The following is a 15188-nucleotide window of genomic DNA, read 5'->3' as shown; positions in this document are numbered from 1 at the left end:
ACAATAATGTACCATTGTAAACAATAATTTAAGGTCAGCCGTAGTTATTTTTATTATTTGGGGTTTTTTATGCCTATTTTTCAAAAGTTTAAGACTTATTTTGGAAAAACCTCATAAAATTTGGGGAATATTGCGAGAGCAAGCAAATGTTTAAAACGCGTTTTTAAACTATATTTTGCATTAAACAAATTAAAGCCCAATCAAAAAGTCACTTATACGAGAATATACAAAAAAATAAACATCAAGACTAGCAAGTCCCACCACCCGGCTGCAGCAATAATGCACTAGACAAATGAGTTTTGGCTGACCCTGAACCCGGTAAAACTAGTTTATTCGTACGCCATTAGGCACAACTAAGGAAAAGAAGGGGAAAAGCCTGGGGAAAAGTAGGCCAAAATAATTTATCCTAGAGTGGTCAGGGAAAACTTGATCATCCTAGTCCAAACTAGTATGTACTAAAATCGGGTTTGTCCAGTAACGTGTCTAAAAGTCCTTCATAACCTTTTTTTCTGAGGACTTAATTAAATTTTTCTTTAATCTCCCGATTTTTGGCTTAACATATTAATAGTGTTGTTATCATTTTGATAGGATATTAAAAGGGAAGAACACAGAGGCCGGTTTAAATAAGAAATCAATTGGAAAGCTTTGAAGCAGATATAAGGAGATCGGAACGTAAAATGAATTACATTATTCTGTTACTCAGAGGAGCAAAGGAAGTAAAATAGGAACCTTATCTGAAACGTTGATAAGGGAAGCGCCGGAATCAATTGTCGAGGGATCAGGGAGACGATAAAGTGAGAGAGAGAGGATCCGACCGCTAGCTAACTCGGTCCGCACACAGCGGAGGGCGCGAGAGATGTGCTCTAATGCGGATCGAATTAGAAACTAATTTATCTGATACATTCCCAGGTGGCACATTTTATAGTTACTTTGTTACTTACAGACAGTCTACCGCCATTGATTCCTCGCCTGGATCGCTGTTCGGCGATGGTCGGAGATTGTCGGGCGTCCCCGGCCCACTCCCTAACTGTGGGCCGCCGGCGCCCAGTCGCCCGGTGTCCGTCGCCCTCTCAGCACGTCCCTAGCAGTGCTGCTGCTCGCCCGCGCTCGTACCGCCGCCTAGTACCACACAACGTTGATACCTTCTCATATATCTTGTCTATTCTTATTTTGTTTATATTTATAAACATTCTTCAAATTTATAATTTATGTTCATATTTTAAAAACAAAGTTTACACGACAACTGTTTACCTATCATAACGGCCGTAGAGTTCACTGTGTAGTCCGTAGTCTGTAGGTGATGTGTGAGAGTGTGTGAGTGTGTATGGCGAAGGACAGTGTTCTGCTGCTGCTGACGCCGCTGCTCGTGGTTATCTGCACTCAGCTCGGCCTCAGCAATGTCGTAGTTGACGAGATTGGTGAGTTGAGTCACGTCATTCTACACGTCATGCGATCTTTTATTTATTTATGTCATCGATTCTCTTCTAAAAAGTTTAATGAGAATTTTGCTGCAATGTTACAAACGTCGCCGGGGTATTGTGAATGACTGATTAGGCAATTAGCATTGTTTGCCGGTCAGGTGATTGTGTGTTCAAACTGGTGGTATATGTTTAAAGACACTCACTGTTAAAATGTCATTTCGTCTTGATATCTAATATCAAACTGTTAAGACTCATAAGCTTTACAGAATATTAGTATGCCAAGGAATTTTAAAATAAATTTAATAATATAAATCTTATAAAAAATACTATTTTCTAGGTGATTTGACTTACAAACGAGTGACCTCTTTAGTGAAAGGCATGTTTCATAGCTGCATGTAAATGATTTGTTTGGTAAATGTTTTTAATCATTTTGTATCTGGGTCATTTCAGAGATTTTAAACTAATTTTTTATGGAGAGCATATAAAGTCTAAATAATGAACATTTTACTTCCGTGTGATTTTCATCACCATTTTAACTTGACAATATAGATTATCCAAACTTTAAAAATTTTACAATGGTATAGTATTTTAATGAGCCTTTAGAAATAATTTATTGGATGGTTAAAAATGTCTGTTATTTATGTAATTTTTCTTTTTTACAATATATATGTTGTTAAATAAATACATTATACTATCTATTATATCTATGTAAGGGTCCAAAGTACTGTTTCTTTATGACCTGTTAAATAATGATAAACAAAGGTTTAAAATCAAACCATTCAAAGCGTGAAACATGTTATAATTACTTTAGCTACCCAGGGATCGTCCCGGACTATAAAATTGTAGTTTTATAATGTGTCAATCTTTTGTGTTTCTAAGCTAATCACACTTTCATACGATTAAAAGGGTACGGTGTGGACTAAAACAGTCTTGGTACCATTAAACTCTACCTTATTTGATATATTATTATTAATTGTTAGCCTAATGATAGTAGCTAGTTTGAATCAAACCAGCGACCTGCTGAGTTGAAAGTGAACACTATAACCACTTATCTACAGAGATAATCGTTGTAAATAACAAAATTAAAATAATAAATGCTAGATAGTTAAAGTAGTTTATTAATAACTTATTGCTCTACACTTATAATGATTAATATTTACAAATCAACCCTAAAAAATTAATTAAACAGATTTCTAAATTATACCAGTAAGTCATGATGATGATGCATACTAATTACTTTTCCTAGTAATTTATGTTTAATTTATTCAATTAAAATAGCCGATTCAACCATACTAACATATCACATTACGTGTTATCAGATACTATAAAATAAGTTGTATACTCAATCAATGGTTGTTAAATCGTTTTAAACAATCTTAAGCTTAACTTGCTTGTAGCTATCAGGGATTTAAAAAGTAAGAATGGAAATAAAATAGCCCTCTAAGAATGTTTGGGGAAAATCCAATCATCCCTTGTGTGTTTAACGCTGACGGAATTTTGTACATAAATTTACAATAAATTGATATTTTTCTACTTTTACCTTTTATAAGTAGATTTTTCAAGATCGAATTTGGAACCTTATATTAGTTTATAAATAAATAAACAAGACATGTGATTTTAGATATGATTCTTGATTTGCATTGAGTCCATTGTACAATTTATGATATTTTGATGTAAAGTTACAAAAGCATGCCTGTACCTAATGTAACATTTTATTATAAATATCGTGATTAATTAATATTTTAACATTACTAATCACACAATACCCTTAAAACAAACTTGTATAGAATATTAATAAATAACGTAGTTACATGTAAATAAAACAAGAGGGGAAAAATTCGGTTCCTATATGTCGAGGACTAATTTACAATTTACAATCTGGAAATGTGTGTGTTTTACACTTTCTGCTCGATTGAATGTGTCAAAAGGGACAAAATGTCATAAGTGAAGTACAAATTGACATATGACCAGTTAAAGCTAATGACGTGTGCAGGGATTGGACCATTCCTCACCGCCCTGACCCTCGTGTCACATCCATCACTCACCCTCAGATACACACTCCTCAAACTTTCTCTCTGTTTCTGCTATAAGAAACTTTCCAACTTAAAGCGATCATTGCTGAGCCAGCTTGTTCTGAGCGTTCAACAATATAATACCTAGTTATAGAACATAGTTGGTGTTCTATCAAAACTTATAATATCTTGGAAATAGATAAATCTTCCAAATAATAATTTTACCTGAAAAATGAAATGGCAGTTTATATATATACTATATAGTGTTGGTACATAGTAAAATATAGGTACAATTGTGGTTTTCCCGTTGGAGTTCCTTGAAGTAAGTTAAGGATATCATGAATAATCTGTGACTTTTTTCACTGTTTTTCGGAATACCTGTGAATACATCAATTTACCGCAGCAAACCTAAAAACTAAAAATGTAAATTTAATGGATTCAATTTCAACTAAAAAAAAATTCAGAAATAAGTCAAATTCTTCCCCATTTAAGTGACATTGAATTTAAAGAGTGGTTAGGTTTGCTGCTACAAGGAAGGGAAAATATTTTTTTTATCAAAACATTTAAATTGTACACGATATAATCAATAACTTTTGCCGAATTTGATAAAAATATATTCGTGAACAACTAAACTACAACAGTTTGGCATCTGTAATAACAAAATGGCGATCTTCAATGTGCATGTTTTAAATAATAACCGTAACCTGAAATTGAAGCAAACAACAACGCTTCAATATACAGTACAACAATATGTTTTTTAAACTCTACAGGGTGGCTCTAATGACAATTTGGCATCCCTAAATGTCAGCGTTGAAAATTAGGAAAAAAACTATATTTTAAATATTTCAAAACCCTATAGCCCCGTTCTTATGGCAGGATCTTGCTAGTTCACAAACTAGTTCAAGCTGATGAAATCGGAGCAATATTATTCGAGTTACCGTGATCACGTACACATAATATGTAATATATGTGATAACGGTGATTATATTATAAAGATAAATACATCAAAACAATCACTAGAGTTCTAGGGTCCTAAAGTTATATATATATATAAATTAAACAAAAAATACAAATTGGTAGTATTTGGCCTCTGGGACCATCAAAATGAAAAATAAACACGGTCCTGGTAGTGGGTATACATATATATACATATATACATATACATATACATATATGTATATCTCTAGCCCTGATAGCTACTTCCCTATAAGGAATACGCGAAAAAACTATGTTTGATAATATAAACCAATTCGTTAAAATATACTTTAATAAATCTTGAACTAGCAATGCTTACATACTTTACGGTGTATAAAGCGAATGTAGCAGATGCATTAAATATTTCAGTTCCGTTGTTTGTTGCTAGATAAATCTTAATAATTCTTTCAATAAGAATGTTTTCGTAGATCTTACGTCCTGAAAACGTAAATATAAATTTCATTCCGTCGTATGATAAAATATTAAAACTTTTAATACTGAATTTAGTTAGAGATTCTACATAATAAACTGTAAAATACGATGATTAATATGAAATTATCAACAGTGTCGTAATATTATAAAAGTCTTAATGACATACTAAATACAATACTACTGATTGTATATTTTCATTAACAACAACAACAACAACGAAGATACACAACTGTCAACAGTGATGTAATGTTGTATAACGTGATACAGTTAGCAGCGTTGGTGTTGTGTAGACAACAGCTGGGCTAATCTAATCTCGTATCGGACTGCCTCGCTGAATCTCAATGTGATATGTTTACGTAAATTAAATGCTACGACAGAATCTTGAGTCTTCAACTCGTTACAATAAGCACTGATGTTAACAAACACATTTAACGAAATTAACACTGAATAATTTATATGTACTAGTAAACACGTTGCTCGAAATCGAGCAATTGCAAAGAAGTAAAGTAGTTATTTAAAAACAAATAAGTCATTATAATTTCCTATGAGTTTAAAAGACTTTGAATTGAAAAATAAATAACAGCAATTAAATTATACAGCTGATCAAAATGTAAACAACTAAGTTCTCCATAAGGATAACATGGGAACTTTCTAAGCCACTGGGGCAGAGCCCAAGGGACTTTTTCAAAAATGTAAGGCCAGTTTGAAAATCTACGCGACACGCTCTTTCCAATGAGACGTCAATGGATAAAATCGGTTAAGAAATGGCGGAGGAGTTCAACCGACAAAGTTTCGTGTAGCGTATTAATTATATAGATTTATGTAATATTATAGAATAAATGTGTTAAATGTATTACAGTTAAACTTAAATAATAAATATCTATTATTATTAAAGGACATAGTTTATTTGTTGGTTCTGTGGTAAAAGACAGATCGTTGTTTTTTTATAAAGAAAAGTTACTACTAAAGGTTTGTTTGGAGATGTGTCATTATCTATTATTTCTTTACATAATTTAAGTATATGGGTATAAAAGATGTTGTTTGAATGTTTTTATTATTATTATTATTATTATTTGTATTTTAGTCCAGGTATATTTGAGTTCCACGAATGTCATTTTCAAGAGACTAAAGATAGCCTGTTTGGTTAGTCCCAAAAATGTTTCGACTAGTTTCTGGTAATGTTCGGAATAAATCTTCACAATATCTTCATAAATGTAATATTTTACATCCAATTACAAGGGTTTTATCTCAAAAAGAACCATTTACAATAGTAACACATTAAAAACTCTAATTTACCATGGTAATTAAACAAGCGATTCTTTGAAATACGTTATTACAAGATGCTATACCCGTGCTTTGCAACGGGAAAAAAATGTGACCTAGAGAGGTATTAAAGTAATTCTGATGTGTGTTTTAAAATACGGCAACTCTATGATTTAGTTTGTAAATATAAACTTATTTAAAAGTGTAAACCTACTTACTTTCAAACTCCTACTTTTTATGTTAATAGATCCAAAAGTATATGACAACATACCTTAGTGTAGCAATAGCATCAATTGCTCCATATTGATGCTTCACGAATGACATGTTTTACCATTATTCTTCAACTTTAGTCAAGCCTCTTTACATGTAGCTTACTATTTAAATTACAAAATGAAACTTTGAGCAATACTTTACAAAACATACACGGTACAATCTTTTTTTTTAACCAAACATAACCCTCCTAAATATAAAGCAAACAAATCACAAACATCTTTTTCGAGTAAATAAACAAACACCAGTTCATTCTACTGACCACCTGTTTCATTAACTAAATAAAATTAAATCATGAAAAACTTTGGAAGCATGTCATGTGTAGCCATTTGGAAATCAGCCTATGGGGCAGAGCCCTTAAGAAATTTGTCCATATCAATACTTTTCGGCAAATCTACACACTCTAAGCTTTATTTTGATGTGCCATATGCCTATATTTTTTTTTAAATGGCCTTAACCGTTTACATAAAATTTTATTGTATCACTTTAATAATATAATAGATACTCCATTAAATAGGCGTATAATTTACAAACAATATACAACTGTAATGTTTGAGGTTAGAGATACTGGAAGTTTGAAAAATACTGTGAATAAAGCAGTATACTTTTTTAATGTGGTATAAAACGAAATAGCCATATTAAAGCAGCATAACTCTCTTTATATGACCAGTTAACAAGTAAAACATGTATTTTTATCTCCTTAGCTACAGCGCACCATTATATCACAAGGTATCAAAAGAAAAAACCCCAAAACGGTTGGGATAGCCTATAAAAAAGGTGTAATTTGATGTGACTTTATATATAAAACATTTCGCATTCACCCAAAATATCCCATTTCGGGATTCTGGACAAAAATTGGGATACAACAAAATCTAAAAGTGTAATTTTATGCCTCATAGAGTTGTGGAGAGCTATAGTTATGGCCTATTTTCTGTGGTGTAACCCATTAACATGTCAATAGGGGATGTCTATTCTTTGGACAATCCCTGTATATACACACAAACCCGGCTACTCAGATAATACATTGTTACGATGTAAAAACATTCATTACAATCTAAAATAAAGTATACCTAGTTAAAAAAAATACTCAAGATTGGACTAGCGACTCTCTGGTTATAAGGTCAGCAATATAACAAGTTATTTGGTACGTAAGTAAATAACCCAAATATTGTCAATGAATCTTTACACGATGGATATTTTAAAAGGTTTAAAGTCACATGTACACCAGGTTATAACTTTTAAAAACTGGAATATCAAATATTCTATTTATTTAGTTCAACTTCTTTAGCCAAGTTTAGGTAAGATTTTTAGATTTATTGATGCAGTTTTTCTTAGATTTGTATGGTTGATATTGTTGTAATGCGAATGTGAAAGTAATTAAATTATATTAATCGTGGGTATGGTCATCGTTATACAAGTATTCAAATAACCTAACAACTTGAATGATTTTATGGTACTTTAAATTTATTATTTTACCACAAAAATAAATAAATAAAATAAACCCAATAGGCTACTATTTAGATTTTACAGTCATAATTTGTCCAACTTTAAACTACGGCGAATACCTTATAATATAGACAATATCATATTAACAGCCGTTTTATTTAGCAAAACCTATTTATTACATTAACTGAAACAATTTCATTAAAATTGTTCAATCTCATGACTAAGGAACAAGATGCTAAGGTTATGTAATAAGCTATGAATACGAGTTGAGAAACGGGAATTGTAGTTTAAGTTTGTGACACTTATAAGTTTAACCTGGAATAATTAAAACTTTGAGACACCACCTTAGTTCTAGAACAATGATGGAGCCAGCTTTTTGCGTGTTTTGACTTCCAGTAACATAGACGACATAGGCATTCGGTAATATTGTTTCGTCTCTATCGTTCTTTATATTGATTCGGAAACCTTGAAATTTTAAATTACTTACATGGATTGTTGTCTTTATTATTTATAAGTTATTATTGATCTAACATAATATATTTGTTTTTCTATACATTTAAATATATAACCGTTTGAACATATAGAAATAATTAGCCAAAAGCCTAAGTTTATTGTTCCTTTATTGCAGTTAGTTGTTAATTTTGGCTGATTATCAACTGTATATGGATTAAGTCGAAATAAATACTGCTACATATATTTGAGTGGCTCGTGGATAAAAACCAAAAAAAGTTTCTTATTAAAATGATGAACTAAGCCCAATGCAATTGGAATACTTTTATTGCTCGAATTGAGTTATCCACTTCAAATAAAAAGAATCATAACAAAATTCATTGTGGATTAAAACGGAAAATCCAAAACTATTTAGTATTTTTTTCTACTTATACGTCTAAAGACAAACTTTGCTATCAGGACAGAAATCCACAGCAAGATAAATGGCTCGGATCAGTAGATCTTGGATTTGTATGGAATGTCACTGAGCTGTATTGTTGTTCACCTTCAGTACACCGAAGCTGGACAAATGGACTTTATTTTGTTCAACTTTTTGTTGAAAGCGAGGAGAATTTTTTTCTGTAAAGTTTTTGAGTTGTAGAATGTATGTGGAATACATATATTATTATTACTCTTAAATAGTATGTTTATGTTCTGCCTTAACAATCTAGGATTTTAAACTCTAGTCCGGAACAGTTTTCTCATTATTTCAGGTCAAGATTTGAGGGCCACAGTATTATCAGTTGACTAATTTTGGTTTTATATTACCTGCCAGCAGTGCCAAATTGTAACATTAACGTGCTACATGTTTCGGTGAGATGCGGTTTTTAAACAATACACAGTCCAAGATGAGTGTTTGAAATGAATCAATGGCAACTCGCCGTAAGATGTACAGTAGCATGTTGAATGTTACAAGTTGGAACTGATGGCAAGTAATATAAAATCAAAATTAGTCAATATTGTAGTTAAGGGGCCACTATAATGAACTTTGATTATAAAACTGGTGATTGGCGTAATTTGAATCCGTACTTTTGGTGCTTGAAGTCCCACACTCTATCAACTGACCATAACTTTCCCCACTTTTGTATGGATAAAAAAGTAATACATTATTTCCAATCGTCGATCTGGATGAATATTTTACCTATCTGGAATCAAACCCAAATTTAATTATTGGATATAGGCTACTGTACACGTGGCCATGTTTATCGTGTAGTTATTTTGTTGTTGTTTTTTCACTTATGGTTTTTAAAAAAACATTGAAACTTTTTTTATAAATTCTACTCAAAATTATATATCTAAGTGATAAATGCATTCAAAAGATTGTGTGTTTTTCATCAGATTATCGGAAGCAAGTACCTTTGAGTCGTAAGAATATAGCTCTGGCTGTAACCTCCTTTCAAATTTAAATACGCCAGAAAAAGAGCATAACGTCTGGTGAGTATCAGTACCCTTCCGATTTTGCTTTAGCTCAGTTCAGATGTACCACTTTCAATGTCACAAAAATCAACTCAAAACAAATAGAGTTAATAAAGTATAAAAAAGTTATAACTAAGGTTGATCTTACAATATTCGATAACTTGGACCCTGGCCCAAACTGTTACATATTTTCACCATTCCTAAATATAATATAATGAAATATAACAAAATGATGGAAACATAAAAAAAAAAAAACTAAATAGTCGTGATTAATGAATTGAATTTGAGGGAACTGTTAATAAATAAATTTGTAATGAACATTAATAAATCTATTACCAAAATATTATGATACGATTTGTGTATTGGTTTTTAGTCAATCAGTTAATTTTAGAAGATCAAATAATTTGGGCTCCAATCCTTACAGAAAATGATTTAGTATATCAGAAAACGAGTAAATTTTAATTAATAGTTCTATAGTTTATATAAAATAAACAAGTTACTATTCTCCCTATTCTGCCATTATATAGGTCTAGGTCAAATTCTTTAAACATCCCAGCCCTCCTAAATATTCCGGCATTGTTGTCCACAAGCATTAACATTCTCTAATACGTGTTTTGTTGGAGGTTGGTTCAAAAGTGTTTTACACATTATTTTATTCAGTTAGTTATAGTTTAGCAATTCGTACCTACTAGGACAAGGAACTGTATACAATGTATATTATTATAGTTCAACAACATTATATTGAGGCAATTACTAACAATTTATTGAGCACTTAACAAAAACTTGCTGAGTGAATAATGAAAAAGTGGGCAATTATGCTCAACAATAGTGAGTCGGTGGCTCATTTGGTGGCAAGATGGAGTACAGTTCCATGGCAGTGATGTCGTAGGATTAGATCTGTACCTGCTACTACATTGTATCACTACTGTTCAAATTTTGTATTACGCCGCCTCACCCCTTGCTTTCTTGGAAATGCTCCATGCAAAGGTCTGAAGCCTATGTGGGCGAGTAAATGCAAAGTTAAAGCAAACCACCACCCATTTCTTGAAACATAATTTTGAACTCAACGTTTTTAGGAACTGATCGGGTGTATGCTACTAAGGAAATGTGTAGGCTCTTTAAGTCACTCCATCAAATACGTTATGGACTTGTTGATCTTATAGTGCCTTAATAAAATGTTATTACAGAAAAACTTAAACTTAATAAAATTAGATTTTGATCCTGATCAGTACATAGGTTATTTTTAGTTATGTATAAGGATATTTTATATGCCCGTGTAGTAGCAAGTGTACACTACAGTATATGTATATGTGTCAATTAGTTGTTTATGGGCATGGTCTTGTTTAGCCTCTGTATATATTATCTGTGCATACTTAACCATTGTTAGTGAACACGATCAATACTCTCTTGTCTTAACGCAATGAGAGTAACATATTCTACCAGTTAGAAGTTAGTGGATAGTAAATATTTGTTTAAGCATGTCAGATGGATTTCCTCTTTTTAAGATATTTACTCTACAAGTGTTTATAGAAAAAAGAGCACAGCACGATGTATAAAATGGTATGGAAACATCTAATTATACTATTATTTAAAACAGTACACATTGAACACAGTTGCAGTACAAAGTAACTCAAATTTTAAATTAGGTTTAAAGTCAGAAACATGCCAATACAATGTAAAATCAAATACTAGCTCCTGGATTACTAGTTCATTATTTATACCTAATAGTAGCTAAACATATGTGCTTTGAGACAGCTAAAATAATTATGAAAAGTAAATGTTGAAGCATCAAACGTTTCTATATGTTTACCCTAACCCTTGTTATAAAGCGTACACTTGGGAATCTCGGGGAGAATAATGCAACCGCATTATAATTGAGTTCTTTGTACGCTGCACCACTAGGCTTTGTAGAGTCACGACGAGATATTACGAACGTGTCTCTGCGGTGTAAATATTATTTCTATAAATTGAAATATTCTCTTACTTACGAAAAACAACCTTTTACGTTGTGTACCATTTTGTGTACCATTGACCATTTCACCTACAAAAACACTTTTAATTTGTTAGACGTTTAGTGTATCTATTCTTCGTTTTAGCAAGAAAATAAACATAAATACTTTAATTTTACAAGCATCTACGTATCATATTATGTTTCCACGTGGCTTATGCATATTTCAAGCAAAGTTTCCAAGACTCAAGCACAAACACCATTTTCCAGTGATTAACGGATTTGCTCACGTTTATGCGGTTCACATTTAAGCCTTGTTTAATGTTAGCACGTTGGTAGCCATGAAGCTGTGGTATTATTAGTTCAACAAAGTAACACAGTTCCAATGTTGGTCCACCGTTGCTGCGATGTTTCAGACTAAAAGCTTGACAAACACACTTGACTTGTTGACGTTTGGGCTTCCCAACGATATTTTCATATTTGTAAATATCACTTTATGTCTGTCTTGTTTACTTCATCCGTCTCTTTTGGCAGCTCATTTCATTAATATGCATCAATGATTCATGTAGCTAAGAGGGAAAGTAAATGTATTGTTTAGGTTCCACGCTTTTGATAGAAAATACAATATTCATAGTAATTTTAAAATAAAAAAATAAGGTTGAACTATAAAAAATCCATCTATTACGCTGACTATTTCAAATAGTTAATAATAAGGCATTAACCTATTTTTAAATATGCAGGAGAAGTGTCGGTTTTTTTAAATGTGGATTAATAAACATTTATAAATCTTGTTTATTTATCAACTATTTTTTACCATCAGTAAGCCACGGCATTTCGTTTGTGAATTATTTTCCATTTTATATCATGTATTATCTTAATTTAGTGGCTAGTTTTCATGATATTTGTCCACCACGTTGAAATCTTTACTCTTAAAAATTACATAGATTTTAGTTTGTTTTTAAACCAATTTTGCAATAAAGGTGTCATTGGATTTAGAGTAAAATGAGCTGTAAATGTAATATTTTTTTAAAACCTTTATGTATGGGCTAATTTTTATGACATTAGTGTTCGACCATTTAACAGGTCGCCTGCTTGATTGAAATAAATTCGAAAATAAATATTTTTGAAAACCTTTAACAATAAATACATACATTGTATACCGAGTTACATAACGATTTTCCCAAGGAGCTTAAATTAATCAATAATAATTTGCAAGAGAAAATGGTGGAGTATGGCCAAACCGAGCCTGGAATAAAAAAAAGATACCAAACAATTTTGACTTATTTTGTTATGTACATGAGTAACCTAGTTCTAAAGAGCTAGGTATTTTTTTACTCCCTGTAGCCTATATGCACACTAAGATTATAATGTATTAGGCACACAGTTCTAAATTAATATGTTGAGAATATATTAAGTTATATATCTTGCTAATACAAATGTTTTTCAATCGGGAGTGCATCGATGAAACAGAAATGACATGGATCATAGCAAAATTGATATATTCATCAGCATGTACCTGATGTGTACCTACTAGCTTTAGAATGTTACATCAAAAAATGTTACTGTTTGTAATAAATAGAGCGTTAATTTATAATTCAATAAACAAATAAATTGATAAATAATAGCTATTGTGATATATAATAGCACAGTTTAATTATCAGCTTTCCACGGAAATCCGGTTTTCCAGCTAAAAAGTTGAAGTTTTAAGAAGGCTTTTATGAAGGAAAAGGCTCTTAGGAAGGATTTACCTTTCAACTACCAGACATTATGAGATTCACAAGAAATATATCACGACTTTATTAAAGAAGAAGAGTTTCATTCTATGTTTTATACTAACTCATTAAATATGTACATTTTAGTCATACATCATTTTAAATCATTGACTTTCGATTATTTTTTTATATTTTACATTTTAGATTTGTTTGCTATTGTATTATTCTTGAAAAAATACGTATTTTAAACGTGTTCTTTATACACGGTGCCAAACAAAAGGGCTTAGACGTTTGGGTTGTCATAATTTTGTCCAACCTCACTCAACCTTGGATTTTTTGTTAACTTCAGATAGGAATTGGAAGCTAAAGCTATAGCTTTGATAGCTTGGAAAGCTATTTTGATAGTAAAAAGATCAGTAAAATTTTCAATATTTATTTTCAAGTTGTTAAGAAACAATTTAAAAACTAATTGGTGGTATATTTAAAATGTTACAGATTTTTTCTAATCAAAATCACTTTCTTAAGCTATCAATCTGCGTTATCTGGTTACTACGTTCAACTTTTAAAACTTAATTTTTGAATAGCTGTATGATTGAAAAGTTATTCTTGGTTATTAAATAAAAACTTGCCTTCTTAAGTGCAGTTTTCTAAAACCACTCGGAGTAATTTTTGTTTACAAAAATTAATTGCTATTCGTGGGATAATGTTTTTCGTAAAGAAACTTGAGACAGAGACTTTTCTCGTGGTTATTGTTGGATTACTTGGTGGTTCAACTCCTGGGTGAAAAATATGAATTTGATTTTCTACTACTGTAACGTTAAAAAAGTACAACTGCACAATACTTAATTGTTTATTTAGAATTAAAAGTCATTCCTGGAAATTGGATTAAATAAAAATTCACTTGAAAAAATAGGTTATGTTTTTATTGCATAAATTAACGTTCATAAATATATAACAGATACTCAACAATAAGTGTAAAAACTGCAATGCAGTAAACAAATATCGCAAAAGTTAATGAATATCATATAAGCAAAATCTGTAAAAACTTCAATGTGGTGCCACCTAGTTTCTACGAGTGTTAGGAAAACTAAGATTTCAACACATTTTTAAGAGTGTAATTCATTATTGGTGCTACACAACCTTCGGTAAAAAAAAGAAAAAACAGCGAAGTAATATAAACAAAACGCATAACCCTCTTCGTGAAATATCCTGTATATTGTTTTGATAACTTTGCCGAAAGTATATATTTTATTCCTCGTATTCATTGCGGGATAAATGTTTCAATAATTCATAGCTTTTACAAAGCAAAGAAATATTTATACATTATCCATGTGACATGTTATACATATATGTTTGTATTTATGTATTTTGTATGTTTGTATACATACCCATTAACAACAATTTATATTTTTGTGGTGCTGTGTGTACAGATGTTATACAGTCAGTTTTCAAACTCTTGCACTACTTGTTCTACACAGGTACTACTAAAGCAGAGTTAAACATTTATTTGTTTCACACTTAAACATATTCTGAAGTCAAAACCTAAACGATACGCATTTATCCTTTGTGCAATACATTTTAAACTGGCAGGCTGTTACATACTGAGCTGATTGTATGATATATGCACATATCTAACATTATGCCTAAGGCTTTAGTCAGGAGGGTTCTCAAGTGAGCAAATGATATTCTCATTCTGACAAGCTTATCTGTCTGAATAATATCAGTGCTCGATATGTTTTACATACTCTTAAGCTGTTTCCTCTATAAAATAGCTGAAAGTGTTCGGGGTTTTTGCTGTATTTAT

At 31.2% G+C, this 15188-nt stretch overlaps 1 protein-coding gene across 1 annotated transcript in view; it reads left to right on the top strand.

Moving 5' to 3' along the window:
* The first annotated feature begins 673 nt into the window (after positions 1 to 673).
* Positions 674 to 15188, top strand: part of LOC129001165 (nephrin-like) — a 56292-nt gene continuing 41777 nt past the window's right edge. The window contains exon 1 of the mRNA XM_054428381.1: positions 674 to 1418. Coding sequence (XP_054284356.1) covers positions 1325 to 1418 — 94 coding nt within the window. The 5' untranslated portion in view covers positions 674 to 1324. The remainder of the gene's footprint in view (positions 1419 to 15188) is intronic.

Source organism: Macrosteles quadrilineatus, unplaced genomic scaffold (assembly GCF_028750875.1).
Source record: "Macrosteles quadrilineatus isolate MER2022 unplaced genomic scaffold, UCM_ALF_1.0 Scaffold_1__1_contigs__length_201487025, whole genome shotgun sequence".
In the NCBI taxonomy this organism is placed as follows: Eukaryota; Metazoa; Arthropoda; class Insecta; order Hemiptera; family Cicadellidae; genus Macrosteles; species Macrosteles quadrilineatus.
The sequence above is the reverse complement of the archived record's forward strand: the minus strand, read 5'-3'. Positions and strand labels throughout refer to the sequence as shown.